A 25,269-nucleotide genomic window follows, 5' to 3' on the forward strand; every position below is an offset into this window, starting at 1 on the left:
TGAAATGCAGTTTCCGTATGCCGTAAAGGTTCCCAGTGCCACACTCTACCTGGTCTCGTGGAGATGCACTGGGTCTAATTGGCCATTATCTTAGGACTTTCGACCCTCCTGGTCACAACCCTGTCAGGAGGATGAAAAAGCGTGGCGTGGCTGGCTAGCTAGCTAACAAACACTCGCTTTCACCGCAAAGGGGGAGATGGCTGAATGGCAGAGGGAGAATGATGAAAGAAATATACTTCTTGCCAAATAGGTGAAGAAACTGGTAGGCATTGATTAGCTGTCACGTTCTTTAGCCCTGATTCGCACTGATTGGACGGCTGCCTTCATTTGTGGACAACCTGAACGGTTTGTTATCGCAATGCCATTCAGTCTGCGCATCAATATTTTATTCGGATCATATGCGCTGACATTATTTACAAGCTCTGCAAAATATTTATGACCTTCGCTTGGTTATTACTCGTTTGGGCTAGGATTAGATTCACTGGGTAATGACCCGAACCTCTCAAACTCGAGGTCTGTCCAACCCAATGAGGTCAACAGGGTCAGATAATAGGCTGCAAAAGGATGAATCTCACAAAATCTGTCAAGAAATGTCAGATTTTAAACCAAATAATGTTTTTGGATAAATAAAAAGTTTGTTTTATTACACATTTGTGACCCTGGACCACAAAACCAGTCTTAGGTAGCACAGGTGTATTTATAGCAGTAGCCCAAAATACATTGTATGGGTCAAAATGATCGATTTTTCTTTTATGCCAAAAATCATTAGGATATTAAGTAAAGGTCATGTTCCATGAAGATATTTTGTAAATTTCCTACCATAAATATATTAAAACTTAATTTATGATTAGTAATATGCATTGCTAAGAACTTCATTTGGACAACTTTAATGGTGATTTTCTTAATACTTTTTTTTTTTTTGCACCCTCAGATTTCATATTTTCAAATAGCTGTATCTCAGCCAAATATTTTCCTATCCTAAGTAACCATACATTATTGGAAAGTATATTCAGAAATTTTAAATGGCCCCTTATGACTAATCGTATGACTATTTTGTGGTCCAGGGTCACTTTTTATAAAATATCCATATATGCATATTTAACAGAATAACTGCATTAGTGCATCGTTCAACCTTACAGTTGAAGTCAAAAGTTTACACCCCCTTTTAGAATCTGCAAAATGTTAATTATTTTACAAAAATAAGAGGGATCATACAAAATGCCTGTTATTTTTTTTTATGTAGTATTGACCTGAATAAGATATTTCACATACAAGGTGATGACATCTAGTCCACAAGAGAAAATAATAGTTGTTTATGAGTCCCTTGTTTGTCCTGAACAGTTAAACTGCCTGCTGTTCCTCATAAAAATCCTTCAGGTCCCACAAATTCTTTGGTTTTCAGCATTTTTGTGTGTTTGAACCCTTTCCAACAATGACTGTATGATTTTGAGATCCATCTTTTCACACTGAGGACAACCGAGGGTCTCACATGCAACTATTACGAAGGTTTAAACGCTCACTGATGCTCCAGAAGGAAATACAATGCATTAAGAGCCAGGGGTGAAAACTTTTGGAATTTGAAGATCAGGGTAAATTTAACTTATGTCTTCTGGGAAATTTAGGCAAAATAAGAAAAGTGTACACATCTCCATTCTGTTCAAAAGTTTTCATCAGTGAGCATTTGAACCTTCTGTAATAGTTGTAATAATGTGTCCCTTAGTTGTTCTCAGTGTGAAAAGATGGATCTCAAATCAAGCAGTCGTTGTTGGAAATGGTTCAAATACACAAAGTTGCTGGAAAATCAAACAAATGTGTGGGAACACATTATTAAGAATCAAGGGGATGTAAACTTTTGAACAAGGTAATTTTTATTATATTTTTTAATTGTTATTACTTTGGAATAAATGTAAAATGCTTAAACTAAACTGATAAAATTTATGATTGTATACTTTAATAAATGTTTATTTAACCTTGAAAATGTGCCTGGGACATGAATTTACATTTAATTTAAAAAAAAAGAAAAAAAAAAGTGATGACTTTGCCTCCTCGTTTGACCGAATAGCATACAGTTGTGTGGACCGGCGAGAGCCATCCAGGGACATGCGATTCACCATGTGCAGAGGCTTACTGAGCCATGATGCAGCCCATCAGAGAGCGCAGTAGTACAAACAAACAAAGGCACAGCTAATGGCTAATTAGCGAGCTATCCAGCACCGGTTTAGATACTGGGAACACTCAGTGGGGATATCAGCTTCGCCTCTCTGCTTTACATTAGCCGAGAAATGTTAGTGCAAGCGTGTGTGGACATCACGGTAATTGGAATTGTTTCGCTTTGAGTGCTTTCACAACTACAGGAACGATTTCAGAAAGAAACGCATTATCAGCAGTGAATGAAACTTTTCAGACTTGTTTTGACAAACAGCTTGGGCACTAAAGGAAATGTTCTGCGGGCTGACCTTGCTAGCAGTGCTGCTGCTTCCGGAGAAGCGTAATGTTTTGACCACTACAACAGGAAACCTTTACAAATTGGCATTCAAGCTGTCTGTAATGCCCCCTCGTGCTTTACGATCCGGCACGCGCCTCTCCAAGTAATGAAGTGAAATTGAATTACAAGGCCATCCCTCATGTTGGAAATCTTTGTTAGGCCTTTCAAGTGCACTTTGACGAGAAAGAACCATTGAATTAAAAGCTCTTTAGACCTGTCACTTTCCTTTTTTATTTTTTCCCCCTTATCGAGAGACTGAAAATCCCATTGGGCAGTTCATCTTGAATAATATTTGTGTAGTATTTTTAAGACGAAAAACCCTCACTTAGAGTAGGAGCTTCTTGCTTCAGTATTCATATCCCAGCGGACCACGAGGAGGAACAACAGCTGGAGGAAATTATGCATGAAAAGCTCCGCTCCTTTATTAATTACCCACTCATGCAATTAATTGACTTTCTTTTCCCGTGAACTTTGTGTCTCTTACGTCTCTTCCCTCCCGCTCTTTTCGAATAGCAAAACTAAATTAGTCATAAACCGAATAAACAAACAGATTGACAGACTTAGCATTGCTTCTGTTTACCCAACAAGCACCTATTATTGCACGAGGCTCCCAGTGACCACGTTTTCGTGAGTTCCCAATCAACCACTTTATTTAAAGTTCATTTTTATTCGTACTTAGGGAAGGCTTAAAGCAAATCATACTTCTATTATGAGATATTTTATTACGCACACAAGTGTATGCTATAAACCTACCCTGATCTGATTTCTTGCAAATCTTTATCTGCACTGTAAAACTACACCAGAAATATTTGAATAGCTTATGTAGACCTAGTAGCTGGTTGTAACGGCTTACATAACTGTTTGTTTGTTTAATCATTCATTCATTCATTCATTCATTCATTTAAATTATTAAAATAGAATTTTTTTAAACATATTGATGTGACTGATTTTATTCCCTTTCTTTAATGATTATTTTATATATACTTTGTAATATAAAAACTAAATAAAAAATGAACTGATATTTTATTTTGTTTAAAAATTAAATCCTACTACATATGTGTATATATGTATGTGTGTATATATATATACATATATATATATATATATATATATAAAACATGCAAAAAAAAATTTACATTTTTATTAAGACTTTAAGACTTTATTAATTGCGATTAATCACATCTAAAATAAAAGTTACAAAAGTAATATTTATGTATAAATATTTACATTTACATATAAAATAAATTACATTAAATATAAACACACACACACACACACATATATATATATATATATATTCATGTATGTGCATATTTATATATATATATATTTATTAATAAATATGCACAGTACACATACATATATTATGTAAACACAAACATTTATTTTGGATGTGATTAATTGCGATTAATCGTTTGACAGCCCTAATTTTAATATTTAATTATAATGTTGTATTTTGTGACGTAATCAAAATATTTCTTTCTTTCTTTCTTTCTTTCTTTCTTTCTTTCTTTCTTTCTTCTTTTTTCAAACAAATAAATTAATTTTAATAATTTACCGCCATTGTGTAAATATGTAATCATGTAGTCCATAAAAAAGTAACTGTAATCTGATTATGAGCATTTTAAAGTGTAATATTGTCTAATTTCAAGTACTTAACAAATAAATATTATTTTAAAAATAATATATATATGTATGTATGTATAAATGTTGTACATTTAACAGTTCTGTATAATTTTAGAAAACATTTTTAGAAATTTTAGAAATTACACCTTGTGTATTCTCTTTTAAATGATTTTTAAGTGTCCTTGTCTAGTTAACAAATGCTGAACTGAAACAATAAGCACAGAACTTGTTCAGATAGTGTTGTACCTCAACTTACCCGTTCTTTTCGCCTTACAGCTTTTGCCGAACTCCAAACGGACATCCATGAACTGACCCAAGAACTGGATGGAGCTGGCATCCCATTCCTGGACTACCGAACCTATGCCATGAGGGTGCTGTTCCCCGGCATCGAGGACCACCCGGTGCTCAAGGAGATGGAGGTACGGGTCAGTACATCGCCATCACCATGGTAACCCTAGAGCAGAATTAACAAAGCAATCAAAAATCAGCAGACCACTACTAATAGTAGAAACAACATAGCGCTGAGATTGTATAAACTACGATAGCGCCGTAGACGGCTGATCAACACTCTTGAAAGGTCATAATGTATATTGTAAATGTGGTGACCAGTCTTTTTGACATCACTTGCTTCTGATAAATGGGGTCGGTGACTCTCTCGGGAGTAGAACAAAAAGCGTTTGAACCTACAATTTGGAGTTTACAAGTTCAATACGTTACAGATTGTGACCTCCTGTACAATAAAGCCAGACGCTAATGACTGACACGTAATAGCACTAGGTAAAAAAAACAATGAGAGCAATCACAAATCCTCAAAACGCACTGGTCAGCGCAATTAAGTACATGCTACATCCACCGGCCTGCATACTGCAGGTCACGCTGTTGGCTTGCGCAGGGATCGTATGTTTATTATTTCATCTGGGGTTTGTTTTCACTGTATTTGCCCCCGAGTCCCCGGCGTAATCAAGTGCCTATGCGCACGGCTCAGGCCCTTATTGCTCTGTGTAGCTTCTCTCCCCAAAGCAACCTACAGTACAATCGGCCTCCCCGAGAGGCTGCAAATTTCATTCGGCTCAGCAGAGAAGAATTGAGGCACTTTATTAGTCTGTGTTGTCGGGAAAAAGGCCTTTGTCAGGTTACATGGTACATAAGGTGCTGAAGGGGACAATAACAGACGCCGGTTTGCTTTGAAGTCAGATTCCAACAGCCTCGCTTGGAGATTCGTTTTTGTTTTTCGTAATTTCTTTGGATTATAGCGCTTCGTCCTAACTAGCTGTGAAAACTTTCCAGCGACAATGTGAGATAATTACAGCCAGGTTTTCTTTGTTTCCACCAATCAGATTTTGCTGTGGGCGGGGCTACTGCCTAGTAGCTTGTCACGGCTAGTAAGGACACTTGTAAGATATTGCTTTTGTTATGTTAGTATGGATACATGGCTTCAAGAAGTTGTACAGGCAAGATGTGTGAGAGAGCGAGGCAGATGAAAAGTGACAGGTGCGGCTCATGGAAGGACACATCACCTCCTTTCGCTCCTGGACTCTGAGGTCACGTCTGCTTCCTGCTGTACTCTTTCTCTCGCTGTCCTTCCTCGCCCTCACTCTGCATTTCCTTCTGTTGTGTTTTGAGCTGCTAGCATCTTGGATTCCCTTTGATGTCAATCAGAAAGCTGCACGTCCCTCATGTGGACTTCTGCCTGAACGCTGTTTACTTTACTAAAGGGCTCCGACAGTGTGTTTCAGAAAGGCTGAATATGTCAATCAAAAACATTAAAAGCAACATAAACTTTCTTTTAAAACTCCCCTGGTCTTACTGTGCACAATTGATCACTTCATTTTAAAATAACAAAACAATTCTTAAATAGCTCTGTACAACTAAATCAAGTCCATTTATTTTCTAGTTAATTATGTGTTGTACTTCGAAATATCTCACATTCCTAGGGCTGCCCTCTAATAGTCCACTAACCTTTAGTCTACGAGAAGAGGCTTGGTCAACCAACATTATTATATTAATTATTAGTCGCTTAGTCAGAGAAAAAAAAATCCACTGGAAAATGCACAGTCACACTTACCTATCATTCATGGCTTTTCATCTGAAATATGTACGATTGTCACTCAATCTAATATTAACCTAGAAAAATGTGCACTATTGAAGTGTATGTGCGGAGTGTAGAACCTGAAAAGTAGCGTGCTCACTGCATGACAGAAGAAGGCGCCAGTGCAATCATTTGCACTTAAAATACTCCATCATTTTTGGTCATACAGATAAGAGTAATACATCTTTCGAATTTGTAAAAACTTTGTTTATTTGTGTGCACTCACAATAACAACAAAACATTGTGCTTTTGTGAAATAATGAAAGCAAACAGGATGCGCTTTCTGCTGCCTCAGTCACCTGTGACCTTGAGCGTGAAACTCTGTGCATACTTGCCTTACAGACATGAAAAATGTATATAGTGAAATGTCTGCTTTCAGATGAACCAATTCAAATGGAAAACATATTCTCAGATTATGTAATCCGCATGTGACATGCATACAGGCGCATACACTACTGCGGAGATGACGAGTCAGTGCCGACTTCATCTCTTAAGCCTAAAACAAAGCAAGCACTAGTTTATCAATAAATTATTAAAACGTTAATGCAGTCTCCTTGCTGTTTATCCCTGACACATTCATAATTATTATATCTGCCGGTGCGCTGTGGCAAGCTTTTTTTGCATGAGCTTGAGCACTTATTAGACTATGTAGGCAATTAAAGGCTCATTATTATGATTTATATGGTTTATAAATAAATGTGCGACTAATAGTCGACTAATGCTTAAAATTAAGGACTACTAGTTGACCAGAAAAATCTTTAGTCAAGGACACCCCTACACATTACACAGGTTTAATGCGAATGTCACTTCATGTTGTCCTCGTCTTCCATTTGCTGGTCAACATGATTGTCCCGGGCTCCACATTTTTCAAGTCAGTCCTTAATCATTGCATCAATCCTAAAATTGTGGAAGTACATAGTGATACAAATTAATCAGTTGAGGATGACAATTTTTATTTACACTAAATCAAAACTTTGTGGTCATTTAGTTTTTTTCTTTTTTTGAAAGTAGTTATTACTTTTATTTAACAAGGACAAATTAGGTTGACCGAAAGTAAAGGTAAAGACATTTATAATGTTACAGATTAATATTTCAAATAAATACTGTTTTTTAAACTTTCTATTCATCAAAGAATCCTGAAAAAAAGTATTACAGTTTCCATTAAATATTAAGCAACACACCTGTTTTGAACATTGATTATAACAAATGTTTATTAAGCAGCAAATCAGCATATTAGAATAATTTCTGAGGTAAAGGAGTAATGATGCTGAAAATCCAGCTTTGCATCACAGGAATAAATTACAGTTTAAACTATATTGCAGTAGAAAACAGTTATTTTAAATTGTAATACCATTTCACAATATCACCATTTTTACTGTATTTTTGATCAAATAAATGCCTTGGTGAACATAAGAGACATAAAAAATCTTACAGAACCCAACTTTTAATTCTTTCTCCTTGTGTTTCAGGAATAAGGCCTAAAGTTGTGAAAGAATTTAGTGCATTTGAGACAATCATGTTAAATAAATAAAAAAATAATAATAACAATCTGTCAATTATTACTCACCCTCATGTCGTTAAAAACCTAAGACTTTTGTGCATCTTTGGAACACCAATAAGATATTTTTGATTAATTCCGAGAGCTTTCTGACCCTGCATAGACAGCAATGCAACTACAATGCATGTGTCAGACTGACACAAATAAGAAAACTAATGTGGATTACAGTCATTATTACTGTTTTTGTTACACACAAAAACTATTCTCATAGCTTCATAAAATTAAGGTTCAACCACTAATCTCACATGGACTATTTTAACAATGTCCTTACAGTCTTTCTAGGCTTTGAATGTGTTAGTTGCGTTGCTAACACAGGGTCAGCAAGCTTTTGATTTCATCAAAAATATTTTAATTTGTGTTCTGAAGATGATCGAAGTTCTTACAGGTTTGGAATGACATGAGGGTGAGTAATTAATGACAGAATTTTCATTAATTATATTGGAATGTGATTTGATTTTACCTTTATCTGTTCATCAAAACACAACATAGCTGTCGTAATTTATTCCACACTGTATAATGAGTTGCTCTGTGTGTTTTCCCACAGGTGCAGGCTAATGTCGAGAAGGCCTTGACTCTGTTTGGTCAACTGCTCACCAAGAAGCACTTCCTGCTGACATTTATCCGCACGTTGGAAGCTCAGCGCTCCTTCTCCATGCGTGACCGCGGCAACGTGGCATCACTCATCATGACAGCTCTACAGGGAGAGATGGAGTACGCTACAGGAGTCCTCAAACAGCTGCTCTCTGACCTCATCGACAAGAACCTGGAGAGCAAGAACCACCCTAAACTGCTGCTCAGGAGGTGGGAGAAAACACACACACACACAGTCACACTGATACACAGAGTTAAGGCTGTATTGGCGACACCAATGCACAATAACTTTCTGATTATTATAAGTGTGTGCTGAAGTTTTGAAGGGATAGTTCAGCCAAAAATTAAAATTCTGTCATTAATTACTCACTGTCATGTCATTCCAGACCAGAACATAAGATATTTTTGATTAAATCTGAGGGCTTTCTGGCCCTGCATAGACAGCAATGCAACTAACACATTCAAGGCCTAGAAAGGTCGTAAGGGAATTGTTAAAATAGTCCACGTGACATCAGTAGTTCAACCGTAATTATATAAAGCAGCACCAATACTTTTTGGTCAAAGGTCAATATCCTCCATCTCACCCGACTGTCGACTCCGATCTAGCACCTTACTGAAGTACGTTAATGAGCTATTCGGGACACTTCTCCCTCATGAAATGCCTGTTGTTCTACTTCATTCGCCTTATCTCCCCTTCACCGTTATTAATGAGCATATAATTTAATAATAGGCCCTTATGTAAGGAAGTAATGGGAGTTGGTAAGTCTATGTGAATGCATTATTGAACAGCAGAAAAGGCTCTTGGTGGGCCTGAGGGAGGAAGGAGCCGCAGTTAGCAGCTTGTGCTAGCAGTTGCTCTCGTTTGCCAGCTACAGATGAATTAGAAGCATTGAAGTCCATTAATTACGGCATGCTTTAATTACTTCTGTTCTGGGGAAGCTTTTGAGGGTCTTCGGCTGGCGACAGGTTGGCCATTAATGGAAGACGTCGGCCAATTACTATAATTGTCTGGTCCTAATGAAGATTGGTGGTTTGTTTTGAGAAAGTGTAGTTTTTTTTCATTGGAAGGAGTTTTGTTTGTTTGTTAGAGGAAGCTTTCATTCACTTTTGGTTCATTTCAGTTGTATTGTATGAATTTTGATTAATATTTTCCCTCACTCTCTCTTTTCCTTTCTCTCTTTTAGGACCGAGTCTGTTGCTGAGAAGATGCTTACAAACTGGTTCACGTTTCTTCTGTACAAGTTCTTAAAAGTAAGTGTTTACAGGATTGTTCATGATGAGCAAATCAGCATATTAAAATGATTTCTAAAGGATCATGTGACACTGAAAACTGGAGAAATGATGCTGAAAATTCAAAAAGTTAAAATAGAAAACTGTTGTAATAATGTTTCACAATGTTATTGTTTTAACTGTATTTACAGTTGAGGTCAAAAGTTTACATACACCTTGCAGAATCTGCAAAATGCTAATTAATTTACCAAAATAAGAGGAATCATACAAAATGCATGTTATTTTTTATTTAGTACTGACCTGAATAAGATATTTCACATAAAAGACATTTACATAAAATAGTTTAATTTATAAATACACCCCGTTGATTCTTAATATTGTTTTTACCTGAATGATCAACAGCTGTTTTGTTTTTTTTTTTGCTCATGAGTCCCTTGTTTGTCCTTAACAGTTAAACTGCCTACTGTTCTTCAGAAAATCCTTCAGGTCATAAATTCTTAGTTTTTACAGCATTTCCAACAACGACTATATGATTTTGAGATTCATCTTTTCACACTGAGTGGGGTGAAACCCTTTTAAATTTGAAAAATTTGAAAAAAATATGATATTTAGTCAAAATAAGAAAAATGAAATCTTCATTCTGTTAAAAAGTTTACACCCTATGCCTAATGCATAGTTTTTCAATCTGGAGCCTCAGTAAGCGTTTTAACCTTCTGTAATAGTTGCATATGTCTTCAGGACAAACAAGAGACTCATGAACAACTATCACTTAAAAAAAAAAAAAAAAAAACGGCTTTGGATCATTTAGGTAACAACACAGTATTAAGAATCAAGAGGGTGTAAACTTTTGAATCGGGTCATTTTTTATAAATTCAAATATTATTGTCTCTTTTGGACTATATGTAAACATCTTTTATGTGAAATATCTTATTCAGGTCAGTACTAAATAAAAAAAAAAATAACATGCATTTGTATGATCCCTCTTATTTTGTTAAAACAATTAACATTTTGCAGATTCTGCAAGGTGTGTGTAAACTTTTGACCTCAACTGTACTTATTACATATTACAAAATATGATATTGTCTATTCAATGAAAGTTAACAGTGTCATTTTAGACCCTGTTGACTTCCATTTTATAGACAAAAACATTTAAAACTTTTTTCAAATTTTGTTCCAAACAACACAAGGGTGAGTAAACGATAACAGGATTTTTATTTTTTGCTAAGTGTGTAATTACTCACTCCTGAAAAATAAAAATGCACCTAAACACTCATGGAAAAGCTCACAATTGAACCAGCTTTTATTCTGCATGAATAGAGTGACCAGAGGGCTTTTGCACAACTAGGTCCAACATGATGTGACAAATAATGAGACAGAAGCTGTCTGTCAGCAGTCAGGCAGGTCAGAGGCCACCCCTACAGGCACCTCTGCCTCCTAGCCTCCATCAGCTCTTAGCTCTATCTCCTTTTATATATACTCCTGTGCTTCCCCCACCCCATTCTGCTTCACTCCATGACGCCACTCACAGAGCGTGATTGAGCTGCAGGATGTCAGTCCTCCCCTGTCTGTCTCTCCATCTCTCTCTCACTCTCGCATTAGCAGCTCTCTAGTTTTATTAGTTCAATCATGCAGGGCTCAGCACGCAATGGAAGAATTTTAATCAACAGGAAACGGGAGTCCAGAATACTTTCACATCATAGAGATTCATTTAACGATGACACAAATTGAACGTGCTTTTGCATTATTCGAGAACATCAAATGCAGTTGCGTGTAGAGGAATAGTTCATCCAAAAATGAAAATTGTCATTATTTATTAACACTACTTTTTTTTTTTTTTTTTTTTTTTTTTTGATCTTTTTACTGGTCTTTTATGCTTACCTAGGCTAAAAGCACTAAAATTGTTTAAATTGTTTAAAATAACTTCTTTTGTGATATATTCTAAATATGATGCAAACTGTTTTTAGCATTGATAACAAGATACCAAAGGAATCATTATTAATAACTTGAGCATCAATAATAATTATGCAGCAAATCAGCATATTAGAATGATTTCTGAAGGATCATGTGACACTGAAGTAATGATGATGAAAATTCAGCTTTGTCATAACAGGAATAAATTCAATTTTAAAATATATTCAAATAGAAAATAGTTTCTTTATTTTCAAAACATTACTGATATATTTACAGTATTTACAGCTTAAATAAATGCAGCTTTTGTGAGCATAAGAGACTCAAGAGAATAAGAGAATTTAGACATAAGAGAATTTTTATTTTATTTTATTTTAGATGTACTATTCCTGTACAAGCATTTAAATACAATTCATTAGAAACATTTATTTAAAAGATTTTAAAATTATAATGTTTCCTAACTTTTATATACACTGCCGGTCAAAAGTTTGGGATCAGTAAGATTTCTTATGTATTTTAAATTAGTTTATAATGCTCATCAATGCTGTGTTTATTTGATCACAAATACAGAAAAAAAATATATATTATTACTATATTTTAATATACATTAAAAATCAAAATTATTTCTGTGATCAAAGCTGAATTTTTTACTCCAGTATTCAATGTCACATGATCCCTCAGAAATCATTCTAATATACAAATTTTTTATCAGTGCTGGAAACAGTTATTTTTTGGGAACCTGTGATACTTCTTTAATGAATTCTTTAATGATTAAAAAAAAAAGCATTTATTTAAAATATAAATATTTTCTAACAATACACACTACTGTTCAAAGGTCTGGGTTCAGTAAATTTGTATTCTTTCTTTTTTTAGAAAGAAATTAATACTTTTATTTACCATGGATGTGTTAAATTAATAAAAAAATTTGTTATTTTTAACTTGTTATATATCAAAGAATCTTGAAAAAAACAATCACAGGTTCCAAAAAAAAAATTGGCAGCACAACTGTTTAGAAAATTGATAATTTCAATAATAAATCAGCATATTAGAATATTTTCTGAAGGATCATGTGATCATCATGTGATGAAAGTTCAGCTTTGCATCACAGGAATCAATTATATTTCAAAGTATATTAAAATAAAAAACATTATTTTATATTGTAATAACTTTTTCCAGTATTACTCTTTTTTGTATTTTTGATCAAATAAATGCAGTCTTGATAAGCAAGAGAGACATCTTACTGATCCCAAACTTTTGAGCAGTATTGTACATACAGTAGTATGGCTGCTCTTTGTCCTTTATCATTGGAGCAGCAAGAATATTTAGCCTAATATCTTTTATGAACTCTGGAATTTACACAGATTTAGAACGACATGGGAGTATTTTTTAATTTTTGGATGAGCTCTTCCTTTCAAACCAGATAAGCCAATTCCGATTTGCTCATTTGAAGTCCATTTCAAGCTTTGACTGTTTACAGGCCTCGTTTGGCTCCTCTGCTAGCTGACAAAAGTTCAGAAGCAGACAGTTTGAGTTCGCTAATTAGTATTAGGAAAAGCGGCGTTGTTTAAGACGGATGGAACTGTGGCATGAGTTAGTGGAACTGACAAGCTGTTGTCACCAACACACAGCTTGTAATATCACATATGAAGACACGGCTCAGACAGCACAGTTGAAGCAAACTGACACGTATCAAACCTTCCCAGAAATCTCTCTCTCTCTCACGAAGTGCATTTTTTATCAACATTCTGGCCCCAGTGGTGCTTTTGAACGAGGTCTGCTCAAGGCTGTAGTGTGGAATAATTGATCGAGCTAGCTCTATATTTCAACAGGATATTTTCCTGCTACTGTTCATTAGCCCTATGGGTGGGTGAGGTCTGGCTATGTGGTCTGCGCTCTATCGCTCTCTTTCTTTAATGAAGCTGGAGCGTGGGATGAGGTCTGGTCTCTCGGCCGCGTGCGCTGCAGTGGGGGTCTCTAGGAGTGATGTATTCACGCTCCCTCTCGTTAGCAGCTGTCGGCTTAATTAGCGCAGATGCTAACGAGACGTTAACAGCATATGGTGGGAGGGTGGGTGGAGTAAAACAGGATGAAGTGATGGAGGAAACCAGAGGAAACGGTTTCGTGTGGGTATGCGTGAGGCGGAGGGAGACGGTGGGTTTCCTCGTTTCACCGTGCCCATCATAATCACTGCGGTCGGGGGTCGGTTGAGGAGGGGTGCGTGTCTGACATGTCTTGCATATGACAGCTCGCTGGAATTTTTATGGCTTACAAGCTTCCTGCGTTGGAACCTGATCAATCTTCTGAATTATCGCAGATTTTGACTTCAGATTTTAAAGCTAATTACTAGTTTCTGAGGCAGAAACTAGCGTTTTGAAAGCTTGTTCGCATAGTACCACACAAAATCTTAAGCTACAATGAATAAGATTGCTAATTGCTAGTTTCTGTCTCTAATTCATTGTAGCTTCAGATCTTTGTAGCTTCTGTCTCCAAAACTAGCGATTAGCAAGTTTATTCATTGTAGCTTCAAGATTTGTTAGTGACTCACACAATATTTGCTATGTCTGAATCTACAATGAATAAGATTGCTAATTGCTCATTTCTGTCTCAGAAACTCATTAAAATTCATAAACCAGCAAAGGGCCAGAATAAACCAGCAAAGGACCAGAATAAACCAGCTAAAACCAGCATCCCAGCACCAAAACATACCTAACCAGCATATGCTGTTTTTTTTTTCAGCAGGGAAACTAGCGATTTGAAAGCGTATTCACATAGTACCACACAAAATGTCTCTGTCTCTAAAACTCATTACAATTCATTGTAGCTTCAGATCCTTTGTAGCTTCTGTCTCCGAAACTCTGAAACTAGTGATTAGCAAGTTTATTCATTGTAGCTTCAAAATTTGTTAGTGACTCACATAATATTTGCTATGTCTGAATCTACAATGAATAAAATTGCTAATTGCTAATTTCTGTCTCAGAAACGCATTACAATTCAGCTTCAGATCCTTTAAAGCTCCTGCCTCAGAAACTACTGTAGCATCAGATTTTGTTTTAATGTGTAACTCACACAGTATTTGCTATATCCGAATCTACAATGATGAATAAGTTTGCTAATCACTAGTTTGAGGTAAAAACTAGAAATTAGCAAGCTTATTTTCATACCACACAAAATCTTAGGCTACAAATAAGACTGATAATTGTTAGTTTCTGTCACATTACAATTATTTGTAGTTTCTTCCCCAGAGCAATTAGCACCTTTAGCTTCAGAATTTGTTTGCTAATGTGTAATTCACACAAAGTGTGTTGTCTGAAGCTACAATGAATAAACTGGCTAGTCACTAGTTTCTGAGACAGAAACTAGCGATTTGAAAGCGTATTCACATAGTACCACACAAAATCTGAAGCTACAATGAATAAGATTGCTAATTGTTAGTTTCCATCTCTGAAACTCATTACAATTCATTGTAGCTTTAAATCTTTTGTAGCTTCTGTCTCAGAAACTAGCGATTAGCAAGTTTATTCATTGTAGCTTCAAAATTTGTTAGTGACTCACACAATATTTGCTATGTCTGAATCTACAATGAATAAGATTGCTAATTGCTCATTTCTGTCTCAGAAACTCATTACAATTCATTGTAGCTTCAGATTGTAGCTTCAGATTCTTTGTCGCTTCTGTCTCCGAAACTCCGAAACTAGCGATTAGCAAGTTTATTCATTGTAGCTTCAAAATTTGTTAGTGACTCACACAATATTTGCTATGTCTGAATCTACAATGAATAAAATTGCTAATTTCTGTCTCAGAAACTCATTACAATTCAGCTTCAGATCCTTTAAAGCTCCTGCCTCAGAAACTAGCGATTAGCAAGTCTATTCACTGTAGCTTCAGATTTTGTGTTAATGTGTAATTCACACAGTATTTGCTATGTCTGAATCTACAATGATGAATAAGTTTGCTAATCACTAGTTTGAGGTAAAAACGATTAGTTAGCAAGCTTATTTTCATACCACACAAAATCTGAGGCTACAAATAAGACTACTAATTGTTAGTTTCTGTCACAGTATAATTATTCGTAGTTTCTTCCTCAGAACAATTAGCACCTTTAGCTTCAGAATTTGTGTGGTAATGTGTCATTCAGTGTGTGCTATCTGAAGTTACAATGAATAAACTGGCTAGTCACTAGTTTCAGAGACAAAATCTTGTAATTAGTAAGCTTATTCACATGCCATACAAAATCTGAAGCTACAATTAATAAGATTGCTACTTGCTAGCTTCAAATTGTAGCTTCAAATCCTTTAGCTTCTGCCTCAAAAACTAGCGATTAGCAAGTTTATTCATTGTAGCTTCAAAGTTTGTCAATGTGCAACTCGCACAATATTTGCTGTCTGAAACTACAATGAATAAGATTACTAATTCTGTTTCAGAAACTCATTACAATATAGCTTTAGATTGTAGCTTCAGGTCCTTAGAAGCTTCTGCCTCAGAAACTAGCTATTAGCGAGTTAATTCATTGTCTATTAGCTTCAGATTTTGTGTAAATGTGTAATTCACACAGTATTTGCTATGTCTGAATCTACAATGATGAATAAGTTTGCTAATCACTAGTTTGAGGTAAAAACTATCAATTAGCAAGCTTATTTTCATACCATACAAAATGTAAGGCGACAAATAAGTCTGTGAATTACTGTCACAGTACAATTATTTGTAGTTTCTTCTCCAGAATGATTAGCATGTTTAGCTTCAGAATTTCTGTGGTAATGTGTTATTCACTCAATATGAATGAATAAACTGGATTAGCAAGCTTATTCACATTATACCACACAAAATCTGAAGCTACAATGAATAAGATTGCTAATTGCTAGTTTCTGTCTCTGAAACTCATTACAATTCATTGTAGCTTCAAATTGTAGCTTCCGGTCCTTTGTATAGCTTCTGCCTCAGAAACTAACGATTAGCAAGTTTATTCATTGTAGCTTCAGATTTTGTTAATGTGTAATTCACAATATTTGCTATGTCTGAAGCTACAATGAAACTCATTACAAACTCATTACTGTTCACTATAGCTTCAGATCCTTTGTAGCTTCTGCCTCAGAAACTTAAAAGTTTATTCATTGTAGCTTCAGATTTTGTGTGTTAATGTGTAATTCACACAGTATTTGCAATAACCTACAATGATGAATAAGTTTGCTAAGCACCAGTTTGAGGTAAAAACTAAAATTTTCATACCACACAAAATCTGAGGCTACAAATAAAACTTCAGATTAGCTTCAGATTCTTTGTAGCTTCTGCCTCAGAAATTAACTATTAGCAAGTCTGTTCATAGCTTCAAATTTTGTGCTAATGTGTAATTCAAACAGTATTGAGGTAAAACTAGTTTGAGGTAAAAAATAGAAATTAGCAAGCTTATTTACATACCACACAATATTTGAGGCAACAAATTAGACTGCAGTTTTCTAGTTCCTGTTTCAGCACAGGAATTCATTATAGTTTCATGTTTTGTGTGGTAATGTGTAATTCACACAATGTGTGCTATCTGAAGCTACAATGAATAAACTATTTACTAGCTTCTGAGGCAGAAACTAGCGATTAGTGAGATTTTTTTTGCATACCATACAATACCTTAAGCTACAATGAATAAACTGCTAATTGCTAGCTTCTGTCTCAGAAACACTGTAATTCATTTTTCATTTTAAAAGTTTTTAGACTTTTATTTGTATTTTATTTAAGCTTTATTTAGTTTTTAGTTTAAGTTGGTAGTCAGTCATATTTCCTCTCAGAGTAGATGTTAATTGTCCAAAATAAGTCATAATATGAACCGTAGGTTTGACTACAGGAGGCTAGTTGACTGCTTGAATCAAACAGAAACAAATATGACAGAAAGTTGTTTGTTAGTCTGTGAAAGATGTTAATGCTAATGCGGAAAACAGCCTATCCGTCCACACCCCAGCCATCTCTCTTTCTCTCCACACCTATCCGTTCGTTTCACAAAGGAGTTTAAGTGCTTCCTCCCAATCGTTAACCTCCATCTATCGCTCTCTCTCCCCTGCGTTTAAACTGTTTGTCTTTTTCGAGAGGGGCTTTTTGAGGGTGTGAGAGGCTAATGGTTGTATTGATTGGCAAGTCCTTGTGATTATTTGAAAGCGGTGCACCATTATAGCTGCTTGTTTTTCACATCTGAAGTGACAGTTTATCAGTAATCAAGTTTTGCTCAATATACATACCTGAAATGCATTTTATGTCCGCTTGTTACTATGAAAGGAAAGAAGGGTTATTGATTGCGCATCTTTTTGCTTTGTCTTCTACTTTTTATGAGGTGAAAAAAAATCACAGTGCATGTATTCATGACATTGCAGAGTCCTAACACGCTGCTGTTGTTTCTGACACTCTTTCTCTCTCTACAGGAGTGTGCAGGTGAGCCTCTCTTCATGCTGTACTGTGCTATAAAACAGCAGATGGAAAAAGGCCCTATAGACGCCATCACCGGAGAGGCCCGATACTCCCTCAGTGAGGACAAACTCATCCGACAACAGATTGACTACAAGACTCTGGTCAGTGCAAGTACACAACATAAGCAAACTGATGCTTCTTTATGTGTCTCCATTCTTTAATTTTCATTCATCCATTTCAATATATTTAATATATTAACAAAATGTGACCCTGGACCACAAAACCAGTCTTAAATCGCATGGGTATATTTGTAGCAATAGCCAGAAATACACTGTATGGGTCAAACTTATCGTTTTTTCTTGTATGCCAAAAATCATATAAAGGAAAAAGATTGTGTTCCATGAAGATAATATTTTTGTAAATTTCCTACCGTAAATGTATTAAAACCAAATTTTTCATTAGTAATATGCATTGCTAAGAACTTTAAGGCCATTTAGATTTTTTTGCACCCTCAGATTTTAGATTTTCAAATGTATCTCAGCCATATATTGTCCTATCCTAACAAACCATACATCAATGGAAAGCTTATTTATTCATATAAATTGACTAGTGTTGTGGTCCAGGGTCACAAATATTGTTCAATTAGTTTTCAATATATGTTAAATAATTGAATGTATCGATCATTACTATATAAGAGAAGGGATTTTCAACTTCTTTTTGTAGTGCAGAGTTCAAACTAGATGCTAATAATAAATTGCTCAGACTGATTTATCTCCTCTCTCGTCTCCTTTTAGACACTTCATTGTGTGAACCCAGAGAACGAAAATGGCCCGGAGGTGACGGTGAAATGCCTGAACTGTGACACGATTACCCAGGTGAAAGAGAAGCTTCTAGATGCTGTGTATAAAGGAAGCCCATACTCCCAGAGACCAAAAGCAGGAGACATGGATCTCGGTAAGAACTCTTGAGAACGCCAACGGACGAATATGACAGAAATGGGGTTTTACACTTGAAATTATTAACGCAGGGTCATTCTAAACCTTCAATAACATAATCCTGGGTTAACTTGTTTCATGTTGCACTCTATTTATTCTTTGCCCTGAATTTGTAATTAACGCTGGGCAGTTGGGTTCATACTCTACATTTGGAAACCCTGGGTTAATGTTCTTATTTGCATATTTATGAGGTCAATAAGACTGATTGGCAAATGACCTGTTTTAATAACTGCCTGTCCATCTCTGAAAATGTTTAATGTTAAAGTGAAGGTTTCTGTGGCAAAGCACATGGATTTTGAATGAGGCAGTTTATGATTGGTTTTCTGTTGATAAATAATTTGCTGTAACACACTGTATAGTGTGTACCTTTGCCGCTGCAGTTTATAAGGATTTCATTTCCCGGGGTTAAAAGCGGTGCTAACCTCTTTTCAAAATTACACAAGTGAAATATAGCATAACCCAGGGTAAAGAGTGGCCTTACCCAGGGTTAGAAAGATGATAACCCAGGGTTAAATGCAGTGGAAAAAGCCCTGAAGAGATTTGTGGCTTAGTGCTGGAGAAGTTATGCTTCAAGATGGATACATCAATGAAATATTACGTAGTAATTACAGTTGAAGTCAAAAGTTTACATACACCTTGCAGAATCTGTAAAATGTTATTTATTCGACCAAAATAAAAGGGATCATACAAAATGCATGTTATTTTTTATTTAGTACTCACTTGAATAAGATATTTCACATTAAAGACGTTTACATGTAGTAAACGAGAGAAAATAATAGTTAAATTGATAAAAATGACCCCATTCAAAAGTTTACATACACTTGATTCTTAATACTGTGTTGTTACCTGAATGATTCACAGCTGTGTTTTTTTGTTTAGTGATAGTTGTGCATTTGTCTCGTTGTGCATGTGTTCCTGAACAGTTAAACTGCCTGCTGTTCTTCAGAAAATCCTTCAGGTCCCACAAATTCTTTGATTTTTGAGCATTTATGTGTATTTTAACCCTTTCCGACAATGACTATGATTTTGAGATTCATCTTTTGACACTGAGGACAACTGAGGGACTCATACGCAACTATTACAGTAGGTTCAAATGCTCACTGATGCTTCAGAAGAAAACACGATGCATTAAGAGCCAGGGGTGTAAACTTTTGAACAGAATGAAGATGTGTACATTTTTCTTATTTAGCCTAAATGTCTTTTTCTTAGTCCTGCCCTTTAAAAGCTACAGAAGATGCTTACATATTCCCCAGAAGACAAAATAACTTTAATTTACCCAGATATTCAAATTCAAAAACTTTTGACTTCGACTGTATATATACACACTAAATTTGCTGAAATTAATTGATAATTGGTAAGCTTAATTAAACAATTAAACTAAATTATTAAATTCCCTATTGCACATTCTTGTAATCAAATGCCTCTGTTCAAAGCAGGTTCTGTCAGCTGATACAAAATGTTCATCTTATCAGCAGCTTGATATAAATGGATGCTGAAGTCACCGTTGTGGGCACCAGGGAAATAGACACTGAACCATATCATCCACAGCAAGATCCCATTAGCTCGAGCAGTTCCCAACATGATTGTCATCTGGCTCAGACTGAGTGATGCTATCAGCTGCAGATCTCATCTGGCTTTGCTCTGCTCCTTGGCAGTTGTCTTTCAGAGCCTGTTTCGAAATAAGAAACTGCGACTTCGTTCTGCAACAAAAAAACAAACAAGCAGGGAGGTTGTTTATTGGAATGGTTTGCTTGTAAGAGGCTTAGAATAGTCATTCCTGTGACCTTGATCAGATCCGTAATTTAGATCTGACCTGGACTCTGGCTTCCTAGTTATGTCGCTCACCTCTGGTAACAGCAAGTGCATGTTTTTGTATCTGTTCGGCTAGGAAAAGCGACTTTACTCTACACAGGGAGATTCGGACAAGGTCTGCGCAAGGTTATGTGCTCTAAATGAAGCCTTTCTAAAGAGGAAAGCTTCCCTCAAGTGGTCAGTTGTCCTTGCTGTGGGAGTGATGTGTGTGTAGTACACAAATAGCTAGAGTATAAACACAGAATTGTCCCCAAAAGTAAGCTGAATTGGACAAAACTTGCTTTAAGAGGCATTCGGGGACATCCTCAATTGAAAAAAACATTTATAAATAAGTAAATGCTGTTTACTTCATTCTTATTGACACACCGTACTCATCTTGTTTTGTGTTGCAGAGTGGCGGCAGGGGCGACTGGCGAGGATCATTCTGCAGGATGAGGATGTCACTACTAAGATTGATAATGACTGGAAACGCCTGAACACACTAGCACACTATCAGGTACGGATACTGTCCACATCTGAGCTGTTACCATACTAATAAGCAGCCCTAGTAAGGGAAATAAATGATAAAGGACAAAATAACCATATCATTTTAACACAAACCTTTATTTTGTGAAAGAAAGTGATTAAAATTAGAGAACAGTAACCACTGTAATACGAAAGATGATTACAAATAAACTTTTAAAGGGTTACAGCTGTCAGAAATGAGTAGGAAGCGTAGAGGCTCTTGTTTCGAATGACTTTAGCACATCTACAGCCGCAGGACATCACTGGTTTGACAGACCTTCAAGGAGTAGTTCACTTCAAGAGCAAAAAATTACAGATAATGTACTCACTCCATTGTCATCCAAGATGTTCATGTCTTTCTTTCTTTAGTCATAAAGAAATTGTTTTTTGAGAAAAACATTTCAGGATTTCTCTCCATATAATGGACTTCTATGGTGCCCATGAGTTTGAACTTCCAAAATGCAGCTTCAAAAAGCTCTAAATGATCCCACCTGAGGAAAAAGAGTCTTATGTAGTGAAACGATCTGTCATTTTCAAAAAAAAAAAAAAATTATATAATTTTAAACCTCAAATGCTCGTCTTGTCTAGCTCTGCCATGCGCATGTGTGCGCTGTGCAGTCCCGTTCAAAATTGTCCTACATTGCTTTTTTTTGTAAAGGGCATTTGACCTTCTTTGCACGTTCACTTTGTAAACACTGGGTCGGTACTTCTGCAGCGATGTAGGATGATTTTGAAGTTGGAGGAAAAAATTAGATGGGAGTTTTTCGACATACCTTAACTGTATTGAACCGGAATGCATGCAGAGCTAGACAAGACGAGCATTTGAAGTTAAAAAGTATATACATTTGTATATGATCGATCTTTCGCTAGATAAGACCCTTCTTCCTTGGCTGGGATCGTTTAGAGCCCTTTGAAACTGCATTTCAACAGCATTTTGGAATTTTTAAACTCATGGGCACCATAGAAGTCCACTATATGGAGATAATTCCTGAAATGTTTTCCTCGAAAAACACAATTTCTTTACAACTGAAGAAATAAAGACATGAACATCTTGAACTTTGGACTAGTTCTTCTCTCTTCACACAATACTGAACTAGCTAGCAATTCCAGCTGCAGTGTTGAACCGATTCCCCATTGAGAGTCTCCACATTATCCTGTCTTCTTGTGCATTTGTCTTTGTGGACAACCAGCCTTTTTGGGGGATTGGAATGAAATAGTGTCAGTGAAAACCTGCAATATTTGAGAAATCACAGACTTGGAACAACCAACTTCTCTGGCAATGGCTGAAAGGATCATCAATTTGGCCTTCATCTGGGCAACCTCCTGTTGCAGGGTTTCAGTCACCTTAGAGCCACCTGCCATCTTGCAATCTCAGTGAAAATTGGAGGAATGCTTGCAGTTAAATAGGGTTTGTCATATAATTAAGGAAATCAACACCAGGTGCCAGATTAACACCAATAACTTGAAGGTTTCTGTAGGTGTGCTATAGTTTTTTAGGAATTTCAAATATCTTATTTACTCCTGTTAAGATAACTTCAAATAGGACTAAGTAAGCAGTGACCTTGAAATTTAGGAAATTAAAGGATGTTCTCTAATTTTGATCTCCACTGAATATCTTTGAGTATAGCCTAAGTATAGTATAGTGATTGAGTTTATCTGAGTATATTGTAGTAATGGTGTCTTGCTCACTGTCCTCAGGTAACAGATGGGTCTGTTATCGCTCTGGTGCCAAAGCAAAACTCTGCGTACAACATCTCAAACTCGTCCACCTTCACCAAGTCCCTCAGCAGATACGGTAAGAACTCCGTCTCAACTTTATGTTTTGATTTTCTCCTTAGAACTTCCAAGTCGCCTCTCCTCAGAGACTTTCATCAGAAGAGCAACATCACGACTGCCATATTCAAGTGAAAGATTTCAGCTCACTGGCCTCTATTTTTCCCCTGAAAATGAGGACTCGCGCTAGTATCACGTCCTCGTGTCTCGATTTCAAAAAGCTGGGAGTCTTGATGTGTTTCGCTGTTCTTTGTGATGATTTTGTTTTGTTTTCAGAGCACTTTGTGTGTTTGTGCGAATAAGAGGTGATGATAGCACAGAACTGAAGGTGTTTTGTTCCTCAACCCAAAAAAAGGGACGGGGATCAGAGAGAAAAAGCTGTTTAATGTTGTCTGTCCTCCTCAGAAGCGAGTATCCGTGATTGCTGCAGAATTACATGCACTCAAGCCATGGCTCTCTCATGGCAGACGTCCATTATATTTCCCTTTGAGAGGGGGCTTCATGTCTCGGATAATTCTCTGAGTGCTGAAACACCGGACACACGTTTGTATTGTTGTTCAAGTCGTGTTTCGCTCGTTGCCATGGAAACGGCAGCAGTTAGTGCAGTCACTGTGGTGATGCCGGTGCAGATCGTGGTCATTACATGATCTGGCTCTTACAGTTTTTTCTTTTTTTATTTGATTTCCTGGATATCTAAGCTGGAGAAAATACCTTTGAACATTGTTCCAAATCCCTTCACACCCCAGCACAGGAAGTGAATTCATATCTTCAATACCCCAAGGAACATTCCTCCCCAGCCTGCAGAATGGACATGGCGATAAGAGCACTGGACAGATATGCATCTCCCTGGGCCTCCGTAATGAAGTTTGACACTCGTACCATTAATAATGAACGATGCATTCAGAGGCCAAGGGAGAGAACAGAGGAAGTCTTATTTCAGACTGCTCACTGAGTATTTTTATATATCCGTGTCATCCTTTATTATCCCGAGCTGAACATTATATGCGATTTGTGTCACATTCAGAAATGAGATGCAAACACTTGCGCGTTACTAACACCACGCAATGAATGGCCTGTTTGACCAGAAACATACTCAAATATAAAAACTTATCTGCAAGTACTCAAAGGCAAGTGTCTGGACAGTGATCAACGAATATGGCTGATTTCCATATTTAGAAAGCAGAGTGACTAATATAATGCTGATATATACAGAAGCAAATAAAATATTTATTTAAAAATACAGTAAACATTATATATTGTGAAATATTATTATATAATTGCATTATTGCATATTTTTTGAATTTATAAACCTATTGCAATTTTTTTTAATTTATTGTGAAATATTATTGCAATTTAAAAAAGTACTGTTGTCGATTGTAATATACAGTCAAACCAAAATGTATTCAGACACCTTCACCATTTCTCACCTTATCACAGTTGGTAACAAATGGTAATATTATATGACAAGAACTCAGAGTTAAACTGTGTCACAACAAGTTCATCTTGATAATGTCAGATAACTTTGATAAAAAGGTATGTAATGGACTAACAGTTAGTATGACAATAGTTACACAACTATCAATACTTTGTTGACCAATTATCAAGCAATGTTTAATTTTGTTCAGTCTGTGGTGTAAAAAGGTCGCATTAGCAATTAAAGAAAAAACATAGTCAGATCAAAGTGTTGGAATAATTTTCGGTCCCAAATTTTACTGGAAGTCCTCTGTATGAAGAATTTTTGGATATAATATGTCACAGTTTACTTTATTTTGCTATCCTAAATTACTTAAATTAACTATGGTGTCCTGCACCCACTAGCAAAATAATATCAAAAATTATATCTGGTGTCTGAATAATTTTTGGTTTGACTGTATTTTGAAATTTAACACTGATTTGGCACTCAGTAAACATTTCTTATTATTATCAATGCTGAAAACAATGTTTTCAGTGTCACTTTTGATCAGTTTAATGCAAACTCAATGTTATATTTAAGTGAAATACTTGTCTGAAAACTAACTTCTCTTTGCACTTCTTCTATCAGTGGTTTACATGAACTAGAAACTTGACCGTAGAAGACCGTTTTTTATGCTAATGCACTGTCAATGCAACACACACTTGTATTGCATTATGAATTGTGTTCTGACACATTTCGGTGCCTGAACCTCTGCGTTGACATACTTGCACAGAGTACGTTTCAGCCATTAGTGTTTATCTCGGTTATCTCGTGGTCTCTGTGTAGCTTAAAAATGCTCATTCCCTGGTTTATTTATTATTTATTTGCTTTTTTTACTATTATGTTTTTCTAAGCCTTGAC

General features: G+C 36.0%; 1 protein-coding gene across 1 annotated transcript in view; it reads left to right on the forward strand.

The window, feature by feature from the left end:
- plxna1a (plexin A1a) overlaps positions 1–25,269 on the forward strand; it is a 275,583-nt gene that overhangs the window by 238,085 nt on the left and 12,229 nt on the right. The window contains exons 21-27 of the mRNA XM_073822714.1: positions 4,388–4,530; positions 8,303–8,559; positions 9,534–9,600; positions 17,886–18,032; positions 18,666–18,825; positions 21,071–21,174; positions 22,881–22,977. Coding sequence (XP_073678815.1) covers positions 4,388–4,530; positions 8,303–8,559; positions 9,534–9,600; positions 17,886–18,032; positions 18,666–18,825; positions 21,071–21,174; positions 22,881–22,977 — 975 coding nt within the window. The remainder of the gene's footprint in view (positions 1–4,387; positions 4,531–8,302; positions 8,560–9,533; positions 9,601–17,885; positions 18,033–18,665; positions 18,826–21,070; positions 21,175–22,880; positions 22,978–25,269) is intronic.

The sequence above is a fragment of the Garra rufa genome, chromosome 18 (assembly GCF_049309525.1).
Source record: "Garra rufa chromosome 18, GarRuf1.0, whole genome shotgun sequence".
NCBI lineage: Eukaryota > Metazoa > Chordata > Actinopteri > Cypriniformes > Cyprinidae > Garra > Garra rufa.